Source organism: Triturus cristatus, chromosome 2_1 (genome assembly GCF_964204655.1).
Source record: "Triturus cristatus chromosome 2_1, aTriCri1.1, whole genome shotgun sequence".
NCBI classification, from domain to species: domain Eukaryota; kingdom Metazoa; phylum Chordata; class Amphibia; order Caudata; family Salamandridae; genus Triturus; species Triturus cristatus.
In genome coordinates, this window is record NC_140581.1 from 498,965,208 (window position 1) to 498,983,285 (window position 18,078).

General features: G+C 42.6%; 1 protein-coding gene across 1 annotated transcript in view; it reads left to right on the top strand.

The window, feature by feature from the left end:
- Positions 1 to 18,078, top strand: part of SMN1 (survival of motor neuron 1, telomeric) — a 225,211-nt gene that overhangs the window by 36,690 nt on the left and 170,443 nt on the right. Inside the window, exon 3 of the mRNA XM_085632361.1 lies at positions 15,268 to 15,393. Within this exon, the coding sequence (XP_085488487.1) occupies positions 15,268 to 15,393 (126 nt within the window). The remainder of the gene's footprint in view (positions 1 to 15,267; positions 15,394 to 18,078) is intronic.

Here is an 18,078-nt window from a genome sequence, read left to right on the forward strand (position 1 = left end):
TGGGACTTGGTGGAGTACTTTGGCTTGGATTCTGTAGCCATCAATTCAAGAGGTGAAGACCGAATCCAGAAACTAAGGAGACTAGAGTCCCGTTCTATAATTGATCTTCAAACAATTTCCGAAGGGCCTAAATAGCGGGGAAGAACTGGCAGTTCATCTGTGAATGATGGTCACAACGTAGGCCGATACACGACTCCACAAGTACCAAGTGATCAAAATAATGTCCGTAACAAGTAATTCGTCATGGGATTAGGACCCCTTCTAAAACAATTGATGGCTTAAGCAAGAGACATGTCTTTAAAGCCGATACACGGCGAAATTTTGTTAAAACATATTGATGAAAGTTTGCACTTTATGTTGGATACCCAACCAATATATGGCAAAGTGATATTTATCATGGTGGTACTTTAAAGTGTGAAAGTATTTGTCAGTCAAATGTTAAACTGACAAAGTAATGCAATATTGACTAGGCTGTCATGGTGCCCATGGAAAGGGCAATATTGATGTGCGAGTCCGTGTTTAATGACTATGCTTATGTGTATGTGTGTATGTGTATATACCTCTGTTACCATTTCCAAATGGAAGTCAGCACTCCCGGGGAATAGTTGCAGAAACCTTTATTGCTGCAAGCAACAAAACAAACGTGTTTTGGCGTAGCGCCTTTGTCTGAGTTACTGGCGTGCGCTCCGCAGCAAGTTTTAAAACACATTAGCATATATATAATCACCCTTGACCTGAAACTAAAAAAAGGCGCAACACATGATGAGAGGATACAATTGGTTACTGTGGAAGGATTGTACGTAAATAGAGCTCCCAGGTTTTATGGTATTTTTTTTTTCCCTTCATTTGTCTGTATTTATCCATATTCATTTTTTGATCATTTTATGATAATTCTATCTGTATATTTATCCATATTTATTTTGCGCTTATTTTTAAAAATGGAGCCTCACTAGGTATAGTGCCACATTATTTTAACCAGCAAATGTTTACTCTTGTTTGAATGTCCAATCGGTTTTAGCTAGTTACAGTTAATACAGTCAGTTGGAACCGTTTGTCCAGTACAACAGCTTAAACCACTGTGCTGCTGCAGTTATTTAAGCTTAATTTTGTTTACCTTCCCCTGGCAGTCAATCTTCACAGCTATTGGCCTTGCAATTTATGATTGACAGTAGTAAGATTTATCCAAAATAAAATCTACTTTCCATATTTAAAAGTAAATACAGACCGGAAAATACATGATTTTCTGTCTGTGTTTTTCTGTAAAAATGATTAAAAACGGAAAACTTGGAGCCTTATACGTAAATGACCAGCAGATAAAGATCGGCTGCCCAATGTCTGTTTCAACTGCTTTGGTCCAAGAAGAGCGGATAGGCTGACACAATTATGTGAGGCTCTAGAATCTGTGCTTTGCGACCACACCAACTACGAAGTTCTAATCCGTGGGGACTTTAATCTGCATCACCAGGGAACAACATTGCCAGGCCCTTTCGCAGTGGGTCTCGCTATCAACCCAATTTGCAGTCTACTCAATAATCATGGCCTTCAGTCCATTCAGTACACATTGGAAAATAAACCCGCAGCTCCAAAATTTCAAAAAAACATCCAAAGGAATAAGTGCCCTGGGCAAAGTGTTCTCCACTTACAAAATACTTAGAGAAAGTAGAAATTTCTACATTAACAAGTGCGATCACCTACCTCTCATCATGCTATAAAAGCAAGTACAACCAAGTGCAAATGTCCTAAGACAGTGGGCATCTCTTCTGGCCATGAAAACCGCAACTAACTAGAATACACTTGAGTCCAGTGAGTATGATGAGGTTCAAAACTTGGAAATCCTCTAAAGGTTCCCACCTCAAGAACCAAAATGGCAAATACCTGCTAGATAACCGGGACACAATTAACAATGAAATCCACCTCGCCTTGGGCAACTCCTCAGTGCCTCAAAGAATGTCCACTAAAACCGAACCAAAAAAAGGCCCTATAACGGAAAGTAAGTAGAATATGCAAAGACTCCTTAAAGCAAGCCAAAAAGTGAGTCAAAATCAAGCAGTATTGAAATGCAGTCAAGACTATGGTCACTAAACATAAACATCTGGTTTGGGCAGCAGAATTTGAACAAGTGAACAAAGAGTGTTTACTCGAATATACCCTAAAGGGCAAACTGTTTCTGATATATCTCTATGAATCTGCCTGACTGAAACTATGCCCAGAAGGCTAAAAAATAAATGTAATTGAATGACCGGGGCCAGCAACATGGCCGACTAGCTGCATCTGCCGGATCCTGAGCGATATCCTGTCCTTCTAACCGCTAGCTGCTGCATATAAGTAATGCGCCCCGCTCCATCAAGCCAAGGGGCATCCTTTGCCGCGGTCTACACTTGTTAGATGCCAAGGAAAAGGAGGGAGTGAGAAAATACGGGGACAATACGCGGCTCCCTAAAATGGCAGCAGTAAAAATCTAGCAGAGGAGAACCGCCCCACGTTGAGCAAGTATGACATAACTTGGCCTCCCTGCTGCCCTTCGTGACGCGCTGGGTACGGAAGACCTGCCGAGTACCACTTTAAAGGCCAACACAGTGACCTGAGTGCAGCTGGCGGTGGTGCGAAGACCTGGACCTATCCCTTGCACAGGTGAGGGGGGCCGTGCACAGGTGAGAGGGGGCGGAGTGAGCTGCGTCTGCCTGTGGAGATCTGAGGAGGACAACCCTGGGCGAAATATTTGGAGGCCCTGAGGAGGAGGTGTGCCGACCCTAGCACTTGATGGGTCAAAGTCATTGAAGGATCAAACTCGCTCCCAAGAGCGAACAGTGCCTCGGGGCTGGGTCCCATGAGACCTGCCCCACGTCGGGCGAAGGAGAGGATACAGGAGCTCCTTGCTGCACTCCGGGAGGGGCGGAAGATTAAGAATCCGTAGTGCGGTGCCCCGGGAGACACAGGGGCAGGCTCCATTGCCTGCCCCGTGACCTCTTTGCGGCATTGCCTGGCCTGCTGTGCCTGTACCTGCGAGACAGATGCAGTTGAGGTACTGAGAAAGCTCATCAATAGGAGTGTAACGACCCTGCTGCCGGATGGGCCGAGGTGGCGAAGGGACCGAACCCGCTTCCCGAAACAAATAGCGTACTAGGGCTAGGCTCTAGAGAACTGCCCAGCGTCTGATGAAGGCGAGGGGGCCAGACTTCCATGCTGCCCTCCGGGAGGGGCTGAAGACTGCAGATAGACCTGAGCCCAATCCATTCGCAGGTGAGAGGGGCTGCGCACGGGTGCAAATGGGTGGACCAGAGGGCGCTCCCCCAGGGGGAGCGAGGCGTAGACCCAGGACAGTTGACCCTCCGTGGAACACTCGGGAGTCTGGAGAAAATTCAGCAGTGGTGGAACAGCGACTCTAACTGTCGAAGGTAAAGGAGGGACCAAGGACGGATTGGAGACTAAATGCTTGGGAGCTCTGGGACAAAAAGGTACTGGGAGTGATAAGGACAGAGACTGAACTATACTTCCAAGTAAATGAGGGCTCGGTGGCCTCGGCCACCACCCTCTGGGAAGCTTATAAGACAGTAATTTGAGGTAGGGTGCAATATGTCATAGCACGAAAGCGAAGGGAGGAAACGAGCCAAATAGAGGCGTTGGAGCGTAAAATACTGAAACTGTAGAGCAGCATTACCCAGGACACCGAGGCCGCGCGGATACGGCAAAGAGCAATCACCCATAGGTAACTTAGAGCATTGACTGAGCATGAAGTACAGACTCAAATCCAGGCCACACATCACCGTCTCTACGGGTTGGGAGACAGGGCTGAAAGGCTCCTGGCTTGACAGGGCAGAACGGAGAAACAGACGAGCTGGGTGGCTCAGATCCAAGAGGCAGGAGAGCTACACGTAACGGCACCTATGTTATTTATTTATTTAAAGAGTTTTATATAGCGCGAACGTGACCCTTGGTGATCAGAGCGCTTCACAATTACATGAGCTAGGTTGAAGATACAACTTGTATAGCAGAACGTTTTACAATGATATGAGGTATGCAGCTATACAGTATTAGCATAAATATATACAGTGACAAGATTTAGGTTACCGTATGATGTCAGCAATCACCTATATATATGTATTTCCTATATATGTTTATCTTCAATACTCCAAATAAAGTTATGGGGACTGCTTATTGTACAAGGTGTACTGGGACTTCCAATGCAAATGGTTCCGAGTGTCTTTTTCCGTACATTCTACATCCACAAGTCTCTAGTAGTATAGTACAGTGAAAGGTTATTCCCAGTATAACTGGTGACTTTATCTTTACTTACTTCGAAGGTCTGTTTTGAGAACATCTATATCACGGTGCTAGTGATGAACTGTCTTGCCTACGGAAGGAACTTACTAATTAGGAAGATCTTCGCTTCCCTCTTGAATGTTGCAGTGTTTGGAATTTTCCTAATGTTTGGAGGGAGTGAGTTCCAGATTCTGGGGGCTGCTCCGGAGAAAGCTCTATCATACCTTTTCTTCTTAAGGAAAGTGGTGGTCTCCGCAACAGCTCCTTGGCACTCCTGGCAGGTCTGTTTCCCCCTGATAGCTCAATTTTCTAGGCCAAATATGTTGGTGTTTTGTAGTGGAGCGCTTTGTGGGTAATACATGCAATTTTAAGTTGAATTCTGGCTTCGTAAGGTAACCTACAATATCAGGGGCATTTGAACGGTACTATAGGGAACTACATGAAGCCAGACCACTAGCCGATTAATTCCAAAAAGCCAAATACCTTGTTAACACTGATAACCCCACCCTGACACGGGAAGAAGCAGAAGCTTTAGAGGTAGAAATTAGTCTGGTAGCAGTAATGGATGCCATTAATAGACTAAAACTAGGGAAAACCCCAGGACCGAACGGGCTCCCAGGGGAATTCTTCAAACAAAATTTTAATCTGTTAGGTCCCTACCTCTTAAATATTTTTCAAGCGCCACGAGAAGAAGGATCGCTCCCGCCTGATCTTTTCCAATCTACAGTAGTGGTTCTCCCAAAGCCAGGTAAACCCCCGGAGAATTGTGGATCCTATCGCCTAATCTCACTACTTAACACTGAAACCAAAATATTGTCCTCCGTCCTAGCGACAAGACTTTTAACGGTGATCACATCTCTTATGCACCGTGATCAATCTGGCTTTATGCCCGGCCATGACATACGGTTCAACCTTCGTAGATTAGCCAATTGGCTAGACGCAGTCCAGAACAGGCCTACCCTGCATGTTTTCCTTTCACTAGACGCGGAGAAGGCCTTTGACACGGTTCACTGGCCCTTCATGTGACAAGTCCTGGTGAAGTTTGGGTTTGGATCAGAATTTAGGACCTGGATGGAACTACTATGCACTAACCCCTAAGCGAGGGTTAACAGGTTGAAATCAGCAGACTTTTCCATTAAAAGAGGAACCAGACCAGGCTGCCCTCTGTCCCCCCCCTCCTCTTTGCGTTAGTCCTGGAGCTGCTGGCCTACCTGGTCAGAGCCCACCCAGATCTCGGGGGATTTCAAGACACAGGGAAACATCTCGAGGATGAACGGCTATTTCTCTACGCAGACGATACCCTGCTATACATCACAGATCCTGACATCACATTACCTCTGACACTTCAACTATTTAACGAGTTTGGTGAATACGCGGGCTATAATATAAACTGGGGAAAATAGAGCCTTTACCCTGTGGGAGGGTCCATGGAAGCACACCTAATACCGAGACACCTGCACACTACCGAAGGGGGTTTTAGATATTTGGGGCTGTATATCTGTAAATGAAACTGAATGCCTTAATCAAAACCTCAAACGAGTTCTGTCAGAATTCCGAAAGGATGTGACTAGGTGGAGATGACTCCAGCCCCCTCCAACACTGCTGTGAAGAGCAGCCATGTACAAAAAAACACTTCCCAAACTACTGTACATACTCCAAAATTAGTTCCACAAAATCCCGGAGACAATCTTTAAACAATCGACGCACATTATTATGGGACAGAGGACACCCCAGAGTAGCGTTACCAACATTGCAGCGTAACCAATATAATGGGGGAATTGCTCTGCTGGACATACAAGCTTATTACCGAGCTGCACATTTAAGTGATCAACGAATGGGTTCATGCCACGGGAGACCACTCTACGAATGCTCTCGAAAGGCTCTGATTCAGGAAGGACACATATATGCATTACTTGTATGGGCGCAGGAGCTAGAGATTTGCTACCAGCCACCCAAAGGACGATTGAGGCCTGGAAGGGGCGGAACGACAGATGAGATGGGATATAAAACTAAATTGAGCCACACCGCTATGGGAGGGTAAAAGGATGCCAGAGCTAGCGAAGCTCCAGGGCTTCAAGGAATGGACACATCCGGGATCACGACGTTAGGCGACATACTTAAAGATGGGGACATAATTACTTTTGGGGCTCTCCAGGACATCAATTGACGCACACCCACATGCTATAAATACTTGGAACTACAACATGCCTGGAGAGCATGATATACCAAGATGCCTGATATACCTGAGCATGTGCTGCTTGAAGGCAGATTACTACAAGAGGAGATCCTCAAAAGCAGTCTCCTGGCCATAAACTTTAATCAATAATATCCCTGACAAACTGATAACCCTTGGGTCTAAGTGGAGGAAACCACAGGTCAGTTAGAGGATATCGACTGGGAAGGGGCACTGATGCATCCCAGAGAGGTAGCGATTAAGCTCCGACTAAGGCTGGTCCAATTTAAAGTCCTACACAGAGTGTACTATGATAGAGCGCGGTTGCATACTATGGGCAGGGCAGAAACCCCCAACTGCCTGCAATGTAAAACCGTCCAAGGCACCTATATACACCCCATATGGGTATGTCAGCAGACACAATGCTACTGGACAAGCATAGTGAAGGAAATCCATGATATATTAGAGGCGCAGATACCAATGGACCGTAAATATGTACTATTGGTCATTTCAACAGATATTGACCTCCTAGATACAAACGCCTACTGAGTAACTTAGGATTGCGAAGAGGGATATTGCTCGACACTGGGGAGTTGATGGCCTGATGGAATGGCACACCAGTATGGATCTGTACATGGGGGCCGAAAAAACAACATACACTGCTAGAGGATGTCCTAAAACGTTAACCAAAAGATGGCAACCATGGCTGAGATACTACAATCTAGAGGTTGAGGGGGCCAGACTGGACAATACACAACACACTACGCACGACTAGCACGTAATAAATAGATTTTCTCACCCATTGGGAATATGTAGCTGGGAAGTGAAGAACCAGGCTGAATTAGGCCTGGCGGCGCAGGGTACGCCTGAAATCTTCTGAGTTCGCCTTCCAAATGTACAGAGACACGGAACACTCTGTTGGCATAGGAACTTCAATTTATTAGCTGCAGCTAGGTACAGTTGTCCTAGAACTACATCAGTGGTAGGTTCTCAGGAGACTGCCACTTCAATCCGTGGCTCAGTCTTTTATAGCGCTTAAATCCCCTAAAGCAACAATGCCCTCCATGTGCAAAAAAAACACGTCATCCACTAGCAAACATTCCTTTTACAAGATACAGGATTACAGGTAATAGAAATTCCTTCCCTAGGGTCGTGATTTCTACCTGACCCTATAGGCCAGGTGGCATGAGCATTCCTAAGTTTAATTAATTTACAACAGGACATGTTTGCGTGATGCAGGTGGTGATTCGTAAAACAAAGGGAAGGCAGAGAAGGATCACCAAGGGTCAATAGATGGTTATCACGGAAATGAGTTGCTTCGAGCCGGGTCCCAGAATGTACCTTGCTCAGAGGAAAAGGAAAAAGGTCATTTAACATGTTACAGTTCAGAGTACGAAGAAACGCTACGAAGGTCGTCGGTGCCCGAGTGAGGGCAACATCATAATGGTGTCAATGCGCAAGATGGAGCCGTAATCAAATTTCCTCAGAAGCGACCTGGCCAATCTAGGGAGGGGGGAGTGGTAATAGTGGATGGATCTCTCGAACGTAATCTCTGTATCCCTGAAAGCAACTATGGACTGTATTATCATTGAATCTACTGTACATAATGTTTACCTACTGATTGGGCTGATGTTTAAAATTAAAATAAAGACAGTTTGCAAAAAATTTCATTGAATCCTTGTGGACACAACATGTAAAAAACATACAGTGCAAGAACAGCAAGCAAGAATAATTTGAGGGTATCGGGTACTCCTAATGACACCCTGAAGTGTTGCCAACGGCCATTGGTATCTCAGAAATCTTGAGGAAAATCAGATCTGTTTGAGCCCCAAGTCCAAATGGCAGCCCAGCGCAGGTTTTTAAAAACACCCCTAACCTATGGTCAATGATACTCCTTCCACTGTACCACTCATGCCTATCCACTCAGCATGTCCTGGAGAGCAGGAAGGGCTCAATTCTGCACCCTGTATTCAAGAAGAGCAACATGCAGGATCCAGCAAACTACTGCCTTATTGCCCTCTTTGATATTGAAGCAAAGGCCTATGCCTCCGTCCTCCGGAAAGAACTAGAGCATTGGGCAGAGGCAAATGAGTTCATCCCGTTTTGCCAAATCGACATCAGGGCAAATTCCTTAACAACAAGGGACATTATATTGTCACTCTTTCATTTTATACACCAGGCCACTATTCTGAAGCAGCCCCCCCCCCACGTGTGTTTTGTTGTCTACTGTGCTGCGTTTGATTCAGTAGATAAGAATGACCTATGGAATTGGGGGATAAATAGCAGCATTATTATGAATATTTAATACAAGGGGTTCTATAAAAAAAGTAAAAAGTAGAGGGGAAAGTGGGCAGCCTTGTCTCGTTCCCCGCTTAATTCATATCATTCCTGCACAGGTAGCATTTATTACGAGTTTGGCTGTAGCATCCTGATAAATATTGTTTAGCATTCCTACCACCTTAGAGGGGAACCCAAATTGACCTAGAGTAAAAAATAAAGTCTTCCAATTTACAAGGTCGAAAGCCTTTTCCGCATCAACCATTATGATACTTGCGGGGATATGGTTTGTGTTGATCTACTCTAATGCTTGTATCAAAAATTGGGTATTGGAAGCCATCGATCTACCCGCAATAAAGCCCGTTTGATCTCTATGAATGACCTCCTGAGCGGCTGGTAATAAACGAACAGCCCAAACCTTCATAAAAAGTTTATAATCGGAATTTAAAAGACTTATAGGCCGGTATGAATTCATGTCATTAGGGTTTGCTGATGATATTATTTTATATTTGGCCCCAATAGGTCTAATTTTGAGGAGGTCTTGGGTGAATTCTCTCAATTTGAAAAGATAGGGGGCTATAAAATCAATGCAAATAAAACAGAAGTTCTTGCTTTGAATACGGATATTGATCCTTTCCCCGACTCTTTAAAATTACAGGCAGCCAGGACTAACCCTATAAGATATCTTGGGATCTATGTCTCCTCACAGTCTTCCCAACTTTATGATTTAAATTACCTAAGAATGAAGAAAAAAATAACGAAATTATTGGATCAATGGTTACTTCTTCCATTATCGATAGTTGGGCGTGTATCTTTGATTAAAATGTCAATACTTCCCCATTTGATCTTTTTATTCTCTAATGTCCCTATTAAAATCAATCGGGTATTTTTTAGGGAAATAGATACGCTTTTTAGGCAATTTATATGGGAGAAGAAAGCCCCCCGAGTTAAATTGAATATCCTTCAACTACCCGTAGATCAGGGGGGACTCGCACTCCCACATATTAAATCCTATTATGAAGCCGCCCTCCTTGACCTTGTATCAAGACTGTTAGGATCCAGCTCTTGTAGAGCTACTTTTTTTCATTGATAAAATGCTGACAGAGATCGGTTCATCCATTCCAGTGTTTTTAAAGACTGCTAAACTTCCAAAGAAAAGCCGATATAACATTTTAAAGGACTTCTAATGTCGACTACAGGCAATTTTTAGGGACATGAATTTGACGGGCTTTCTATATCTTAAACTAAAAGAATGTGCCGGCCTTGGTCTCCAGCTACAAGCCGGTCATAATATCACATGGGAAAACTCCGGCTTAACCCAATTGAGACACTTTTTAATACAGAATAGACCAATCTCTTGGCAGGAAATATTGGTCAGGGTGGGGGCTCGTCGGAAACCGGTCTATTTTGAATATCTGCGCTTAGTCTCCTGGTTGAGAAGCTACGGAGGCTTAAATGAATCTCCCAACCAGCTGTCAACTGCACTTTATGGAGCTAAACTTCGAGGGATTGGTAATTGGTATAAGCTGATCCATAAACAACTGCATCCCCCTATAATTCAGAAACATCGGGAAAAAATACTTCGGGAGACTGATTGCAGTCTATCCGAAAAGGAGTGGGAGTGGGTCAGCCTCTCTGGGGGCCGGAGGATGGCTTTTCTTTCTAGGTGGCTGGCCTATTTGACACCCTCCATCTTGAGTAAAAGGTTTCCCGATGTAGAAGACAGGTGTTTTCGTTGCGCCAAACCTGGGGAAGGCGGATGGCACCATACCTTTTTCGTATGTCCCAGGCTGAGGTCTTTTTGGGAAGCAATTTTTTCGGACATCGAGCGTGCAATTGGGAATCCCATTCCTATTGCAGCTGAGACCGTTTTATTCGGCAGCTGCAAGGGAGACCTCCAATTGTCTAATTCAGAAAGAATTTTTATTTTTATAGCCTGTGCGGTAGCTCGCTCTCTAATACTACAAAATTGGAGATCAAATGCAGCCCCCTCCCATTTGAAATGGATAAATAAAATGAAAAGGGTTAAAAAATTTGAGGAGGCTTATGCTAGGAGGGTTGGAGCTGTAAAAAAATTTAAGCGAAATTGGAAGTTTTTTGAAAAATTGGAGACGACTTAATCTCATTCCCCCTCAAGAATCCATTTGCACTCTGTTTGGCAACTGTTTTATAACACTGGAAGTGGTGAATCGCTTAAAATCAGCTTTTTTATTTCGATTATTACGATTATCATGATGTTGAATCCTTCTTTGACTACAATCTTTTGTAGTCTGCCTTGTCTTGCACTTTAAATGGCTTAAAGTACTGTATTTTTGCTATTTGCACTTGGTGTATTGCACTTTTGTATATTGCCTTGTTTCGCATTTGCACTTTAAATGGCTCAAAGTACTGTATTTCTGCTATTTGCACTTGGTATATTGCACTTTTATCCTGAAGTGATTAACGATTACATTGATCATTAGCTATCAAAATTCTGTTTGCTGCTACACACTAAGCATATTGTATTTCCTATTAGTGTTTTCTTCATTGTACTTTTTTCATCTTTTCGCCATTCTATCTATGTAATGAACGCTAATTGTACTCTGTAATGTCTTTTTATCTACCTCTTGCTCTGCTCAATTAAAAATAAAATAAAAAAAAAATAAAAAAAAGAATGACCTATGGAGTAAACTCCAAGGATGGGGTATACCAAACCATCTACTCCAGGCAATAATGTCTCTAAATACCTCAACCTTGGTGTGGGTCAAGTTATTACAGACGACAGTCACAAAGAAAATTCCTACAGATAATTGCTCAAAGCAAGGGTGTGTGCTTGTGCCCTTAATATTTAATCTGGACACAGCAGACATATGTTTGGCACTGAAACAGGCCAATATAATTCTGCCAAGAATTGGAGACACTTGAGTCACAATGTTACAATACACAGATGATATAAATCTAAGACAATGGGCAGTGGACCATACACAAATTGCAGCACTTGTACTGTAAATCCCCCATACCGTGTCAACAATAGACAAAGTGTGCTGATAAACCAAAAGAGCCCCCTGCCCAAGAGCAACTCCCCACTGAAGGGGATACAACACCAAACCACCACAAATATGGTTCAGCACCACAGTCTGTCGATAGAAAGAGTAAATGGATCCGTAATTATACAGAACCAGTGACAGTAAGAGCAAATCACTGCTAGTACAAGGTCTTCTCGTTTCGTTCTTCTCTTTTATTATTTCTTTTAATCAAATTCTTCATCAGCCAACACGTTTTGTCCTTTTGACTTAGGACTTCTTCAGGGCAAAGTTGTGGCACACAAGCCACAGTTGAATCAAGGTTTGTTATTATCCATATAACTGGTCCTGTCTTCTACGTCGATCTGATACACAAAATGTTTTCCAAGTGCATTTTTCAAAAACCTTTTTCCACATCCAAACGAAATGGGGTAGGCAGATGTCCAATCACCATCTATCTACATGTAGTTATGCCCAAAAAAGTAAGACTGGCTTGATAACCATGGACTTAAGGGAATATGAGGCCAAAAAGTTCCATTAAGAACTTATGGCAATAAACATATTGTGTCCCGTTCAACTGGTGCTTGAAACGGCGGCAGTCTTCCGCCCGGTCATCAATACACAGATGATATAATTCTCCTGGACAGATACTCTGTGACAGGTATCCAGAAAGCTCTCAACGCCGTCCACAAATAAAATTTGACTAATAAAATGACTTCAAATGGCTCTAAGACTAAGGTAATAGCACCTAAGGAAACCAATCACATCTGGAGCCTGAGCCTATTAAAACTCCAAAGCGCTGAATCATATAATTATTTTGGAGTTGGGCCATCTTCAAAGGGAGGAGTAAAAACACATCTGAGGCATCTTGAAGCAAAGGCAAAATTAATAATCCTCAGTTTTCCAACTCATGAACTCATTAGAAAGGCCTTCCACAGACCAATACGGTTAAATTCCTGTCATACAGACGCGTCTGCCTGGTTAGGCTGGAATTTAGCTTGGAGGGCCAAACATGGGCCAGTATGGCGAAACTTAAAGTAGTATTACAGGATTATAAATGCACCACCTATGTCTGTGAAAGCAGAACTCCAGCATGTCTTTAAATCAGAGAAGGACCCCTGGTCCCACTACCTTTAAAATCACTTAGCACTCTTCAAATAGACTAGCGAGAGCTGAGCGAGCAGCAACTCTCGCATGCAGCACTTAAAGCAACATAAAAAAAAAAAAACGACCAGGACAAGGATACCAAAATATGTCCTGGCCAAATTGAAGAACTAACTCATACTAGAAGAAGTGAAAAATCATACGCCAATACGCAGCCACTTTGCTTGAGCCCGCAGCCAGACCTCTACTGGTCGATCAGGAAACCTGTCTCAAGCAAATTATTGCTGCAGAGCGGATGGGTCTACATACAGTTCAAAGATCTAAACCCTAAATGGCTCTCTCTCTGTAAGATCACCAAATGCAGACTTAAAGAGTACGATTCTTTCAGCCATTATTATGCTGCTGCCCGGCACTACTGCACGCTCGGCGCACCTTCTTAAAACCACTTTACCGTGCACATGGAACCCGAACCTGCAGTGAGGAAAGGAATCTTGTGTTTACAATCACTGAGCTAAGTGAATTAGTCAAAATAGGGAAGTACATCAGCCTTACTGAGGCACTCCTAAAAGAGTCAAATAAGCCATGATAGACTATACCTAGAAAGGACAACCCAGGGTTCAGCTAACCATGCCTAGGAAGTGGTGCAACTGTATTGAGTATGTGCAATGCCTGCTTTCTACACCTTATGGGCAGTTAATGAGCATCCCTTCCTTGAAACATCATCAACGCGTGCAGAACAGGAAGGACATTGCTCTCATTAAGTTTCCACCCGGGCAGACACCCCAGGCGCAGCACTCATCCGGGAGACATTGCAGTGCGATCAGGACAACGGGACAATTATGTGTCCGAAGTGATAGAGAAGGATCTTGTAACTTGTCGTTCAGTCAAACTATTGCATTAAGTGTGTGAATGTTTTGACAGTTACTTCATCACATATAATTTCTAGCCACTAGCATTTTATTCATTAGAGGCTCTTTACAACATTTAGACTAAGAACCTTAGCTACCACTTAGCTGTTTTTTTCTGTATGTACGTCTCTTCATACTGCTACAATTCCAGGTCTTTCTCTTTGCATATAATGTTGTTTTATTCCTTTTTAAACATTAATGTATTTTTGCTTGATGCATTTGATTCTATATGTTTCAAACACTGTAAAGATTTTAACCTTGTGAAGATTTTATTAATCTCACAAAAAACTTGAATGATTGACCGACTACTCATAATACCAACATCTGTGTAAACGATGCGTTGCCTGGGTTTCAGAATTTTATAAGACACTAATTGAAGAGTAATTCTGAAAAAGCTTGCATAGTTGCTTTGCTAGTATGACCCGGGAGAAGAGGAGGACTACCAGCCTCCTGTGATGTTGAATTGCATCTGCAAGAAGACTGACTTGATCTCTGGAAAAACCTGCGAAGAGCCAACTTGATTGGAAGGTTTCTCTGTGAGTAAGCTTGATGAACTGAGCCTGCCCAAAAGCCACATCACAGCCCATCTGCTCAGGAGCAAACAAAAAAACTTCTTGATCGAGGAGCTTCTGTATTTTTTGAATGTGTGGGGAGGGTAAGTCTTTACCATCCCCCATCCACCCATCTCAAACGTGTAGGATGCATGCCTATCCCCATCATCACTAGAAGGACCCTTTACACCTGTACTGTAGCTGATTGGAGGAGTCTATCCTGATTCCTCCATGTTTGAACTTTGAATATAGCATAGCATTTGTGGTTCTGAATATATCTCCAGTTGAAGCCAAACCATATTCAAGGCTATCCATAAACTGACCAGTTCCTAGTTAATAGTTTTGGCAACCAGTGGCTGCATTGGGTACCTTTGGTCCTGAAGGTCCCCTTCACCTTTAGATAATCTTTACTGTGACCTATATGTTCTCATATAAAGACGCTGGAGTAAAAAATATTCTTTGGGCTTAATAGTCAGACCTGGCTGACTATTATCAACAAGCCCCTCAAAAGTGCAGGGACAGGTTGAACTGTTGTTGGATTTTCAGTATCTAACTGGACACCAGTTACCGGATATTACCCAGGAATCGCTCCCACCCTGCTAAGAACTGGAGACCCACTAATTTTAAGTTCTTCACTACCCTGAATTAAGCCCCACAGGATGTATAAAGTTCAGAAGCAGTAACATGCTGGCGTGCTTTGATTCTGGATTTTAGCGTAGGTTTTTCCCCGTTAATGCATGTGTGCTAAAACCTATCCGATTTAGTGATGCCAATGATGATCGTGGTCCCCAAACCTAAATCTTTGATAATTTCCCGTAGAGGCATGTCCTGTTATAATGGCTCATTATGTTGACTCTGGGTGTGTTTGTGAGAGAGACTCATAGGCTCAGGTCTGTTTTCGGACCATGGCATTTCATTTTCTACCTCCGCATTAAGGTACGTGGGTATATTTTCAAAACTGCTAAATGTTGCTTTTTGTTTCTGATTTTTAGAATGCTCTAAAAAATGGGGAAAGTTCTGAACCGTCAACTAAATCTGAGAAACCTGTTGGAACAAAAAGAAAGAATAATAAAAAGAACAAGTGTCGGAAGAAAAGTAATGCTGCACTTTTGAAAAAGGTAACAACTTATTGTAATTGGAGTATAAAGTTTACTTGAGAAAATGAAAATGTAATATTTACGCAGTTAGGAAAGTAACATTTCAACATGTGCAGACATACATGTTCTGAAACTGTTATGCCTCTATCCGGTATGCTATGTAATTTGGCTAATGAACATTATTGCCAAGTAGTTGTAGAGAAAGTGTTAATCTTATTTAGCTAGAGATGAGTGAAATAAAACTATTCCTCTTCCATTTTATGGAATTCTATTGAAAATGCGACAAATGGGATGAATGTGCATGTTTTTTAATGTGCTGAGAAGGAATCAGTAAATCAATTTGCTGCTGAATAGTCTGCACAATAAATGTACAGTTAAAGCAGTAATACACAATTTTCAGCAGTGTGTGTTATCTAACTCATAAAACCTTGTACTTTAAATTCCACTTTAAAAAGGACAGTGTTTTTAAAGATGTTTTTCTGCAATTAAATATTGTATCTGGACTTCTTCGAGGTTCATTGGGAACATGAAATTACAGAATAATGCCGTGGAAAAGCAATACCTGCTGAGTTTTTTTTTTTCGGTCTGCACCACCGCATTTTATTTTCCTGAAAATAAATCCCAGCAATTTACATGTTCAGGTTTAACCGTTTTAATTAATATTTTCTATTACAACTTATCTGTACTGCCTTTGTAGCAACTGACGGATCATAGAGCTTACATATGCAAGGCATTAAGGCCAATCAATAATGTTAACAATCTCAGCATCCCTAACTCATTGCCTTTTGTGGTGTTTTTAGGGTTCGGAATGGATAGTGTATAGCAGTATTATGTGGTTTTAGAGTTAAGGAAATGGTAGTTTAAGGTACTAATTTAAAATTCAATTAAAAGTTATGTTAACATAGTATTGAACAAATCTAATTATTAAAAGATACATTTAAATTAAATCACATTAAACATTAGTTGTAAAATGGAATTTAAATAGAGGGTAAAGTAGTACTGACAAATTTACCTGGGAAGGAATGGCATTTCCAAGGTAATCGAGAGGGGTTGGCCTAACGGCTAGGGCGGTCGACCTTGAATCTGGGGAACTGGGTTCGAGTCTCGGCAAGGACTATGCACATCCTGTGATTCTGGGCAAATCACTTAATCTCCCCGTGCCTAACAAAAATTAATGTGTCCTAATGTAATGCAACTGGTGCTATGTAAAGCGCTCTGATACCCGATTTGGGTCAAGTTCGCGCTACATAAAACTCTATATAAAAAATTAAAAAAATCGCATGTGTTGTAAAGGTACTCCACATGTAATTAGTCCCGATGTGATGACCTGAGAATGAACAGTTGACATTCCTAGAAACAAACCAGTCACACCAGTAATAGGGTAATCACTCTATTTGGTGTGTAAATGGATCCACATTTCTGTGAGGCCCAACGACCTGAGACACTCTCCTGTTCCCTGCCCTCAGCTGTGACCTGTCCCATTCCGCTACTAAAGTTAGGTTTCCATTCAAGCACCCTACCCCTTTAATAATTGGCTCTGTTTTTTTGTTTCTAAGATGTCGGCGATTGTGTCCTTAAGGAACTACACCTGCCCTGCTTTAGGTACCTGGATGTAGAGATGGTGACTCTCTGTATTGTCAGGCATCCGCCTTCGTTGTCTGCAGATACATTTAGGAACTTCCTTAGGAATGACTTTGCATATAGGATTGTTACCCCTCCTTTCTTGTTCCTCCCCAAGGAAAAGAATTGATACAGGAATTGGTGCTAGCACAGCCTGCTCGAGTCCTTTCTAAATAAGTGTGATTCATGCAGCAGACGCAGGTATGACTGCCATAGTATAGACCCAGGTCTTGCAGAGGCATTCAACCCCTCATATTAATTTAGACTTTATTCACTTGTGGACCCAGTGGAAATCTGCCATTTCTGCTTGGTCCCTCTGCTGCCACCGCCCCCATCCCATTGTTATATTTTGTTGGCTTTAGAACTCTGTTCACATTACCCTTGCTAACCAGGAGTAAAGGTGCCTGTGCCTCTCCTTTGTACATGGTTAAACTTCCTTATTTTGTATTGTACATTTAAATTGCCTATAAATCTCTAGTATATGATGTATAAAGTGCACCCATGTCCTAGAAGTTAAATGCCACTAGTGGACTGCAGCAACTATTGTGCCATCCTCTACACTGGGTAGGGTAAAGTGACTTCAGGTCTACCATGTGTTGCCTGTCTACTAAAGTGTAAACCCTGCAGTGTGACCTGTCAAAATAACTCTTTTTGATATGAGACCACCTTTCTTTAAATATTAATAGACCACTACTATATAGGCCTTGCAGCCCACGAGGAAGGGTGCATGGTATTTAAAAGTGGGACATGTAGAAAATTAACATCACCATTTCGCCACAGTGACGTAGCCCAATTAACTAATTTCATTGTGGCAAAGTTACCTTTTTTCTGCCTGAACTAACAGAAGGCTAATTAGCATGCTCTTCTTCCAGCCTTGAATAGGTGTGAATTGCCTCCCTAGAGCAAACAGGCTGACCTGAATAGGCAGAGATGACTACTCTGAGATCAATAGAATATACATGGTGGTGACTGTAGGTTTCCTTTTGACAGAACCGTGTTACATCCTGCTTGACCGGTCCATTGAGCCACATGTAACACCTGGGTCACACTTGAATGGGAAAGAACAGGATGCCAACACAATTCTTG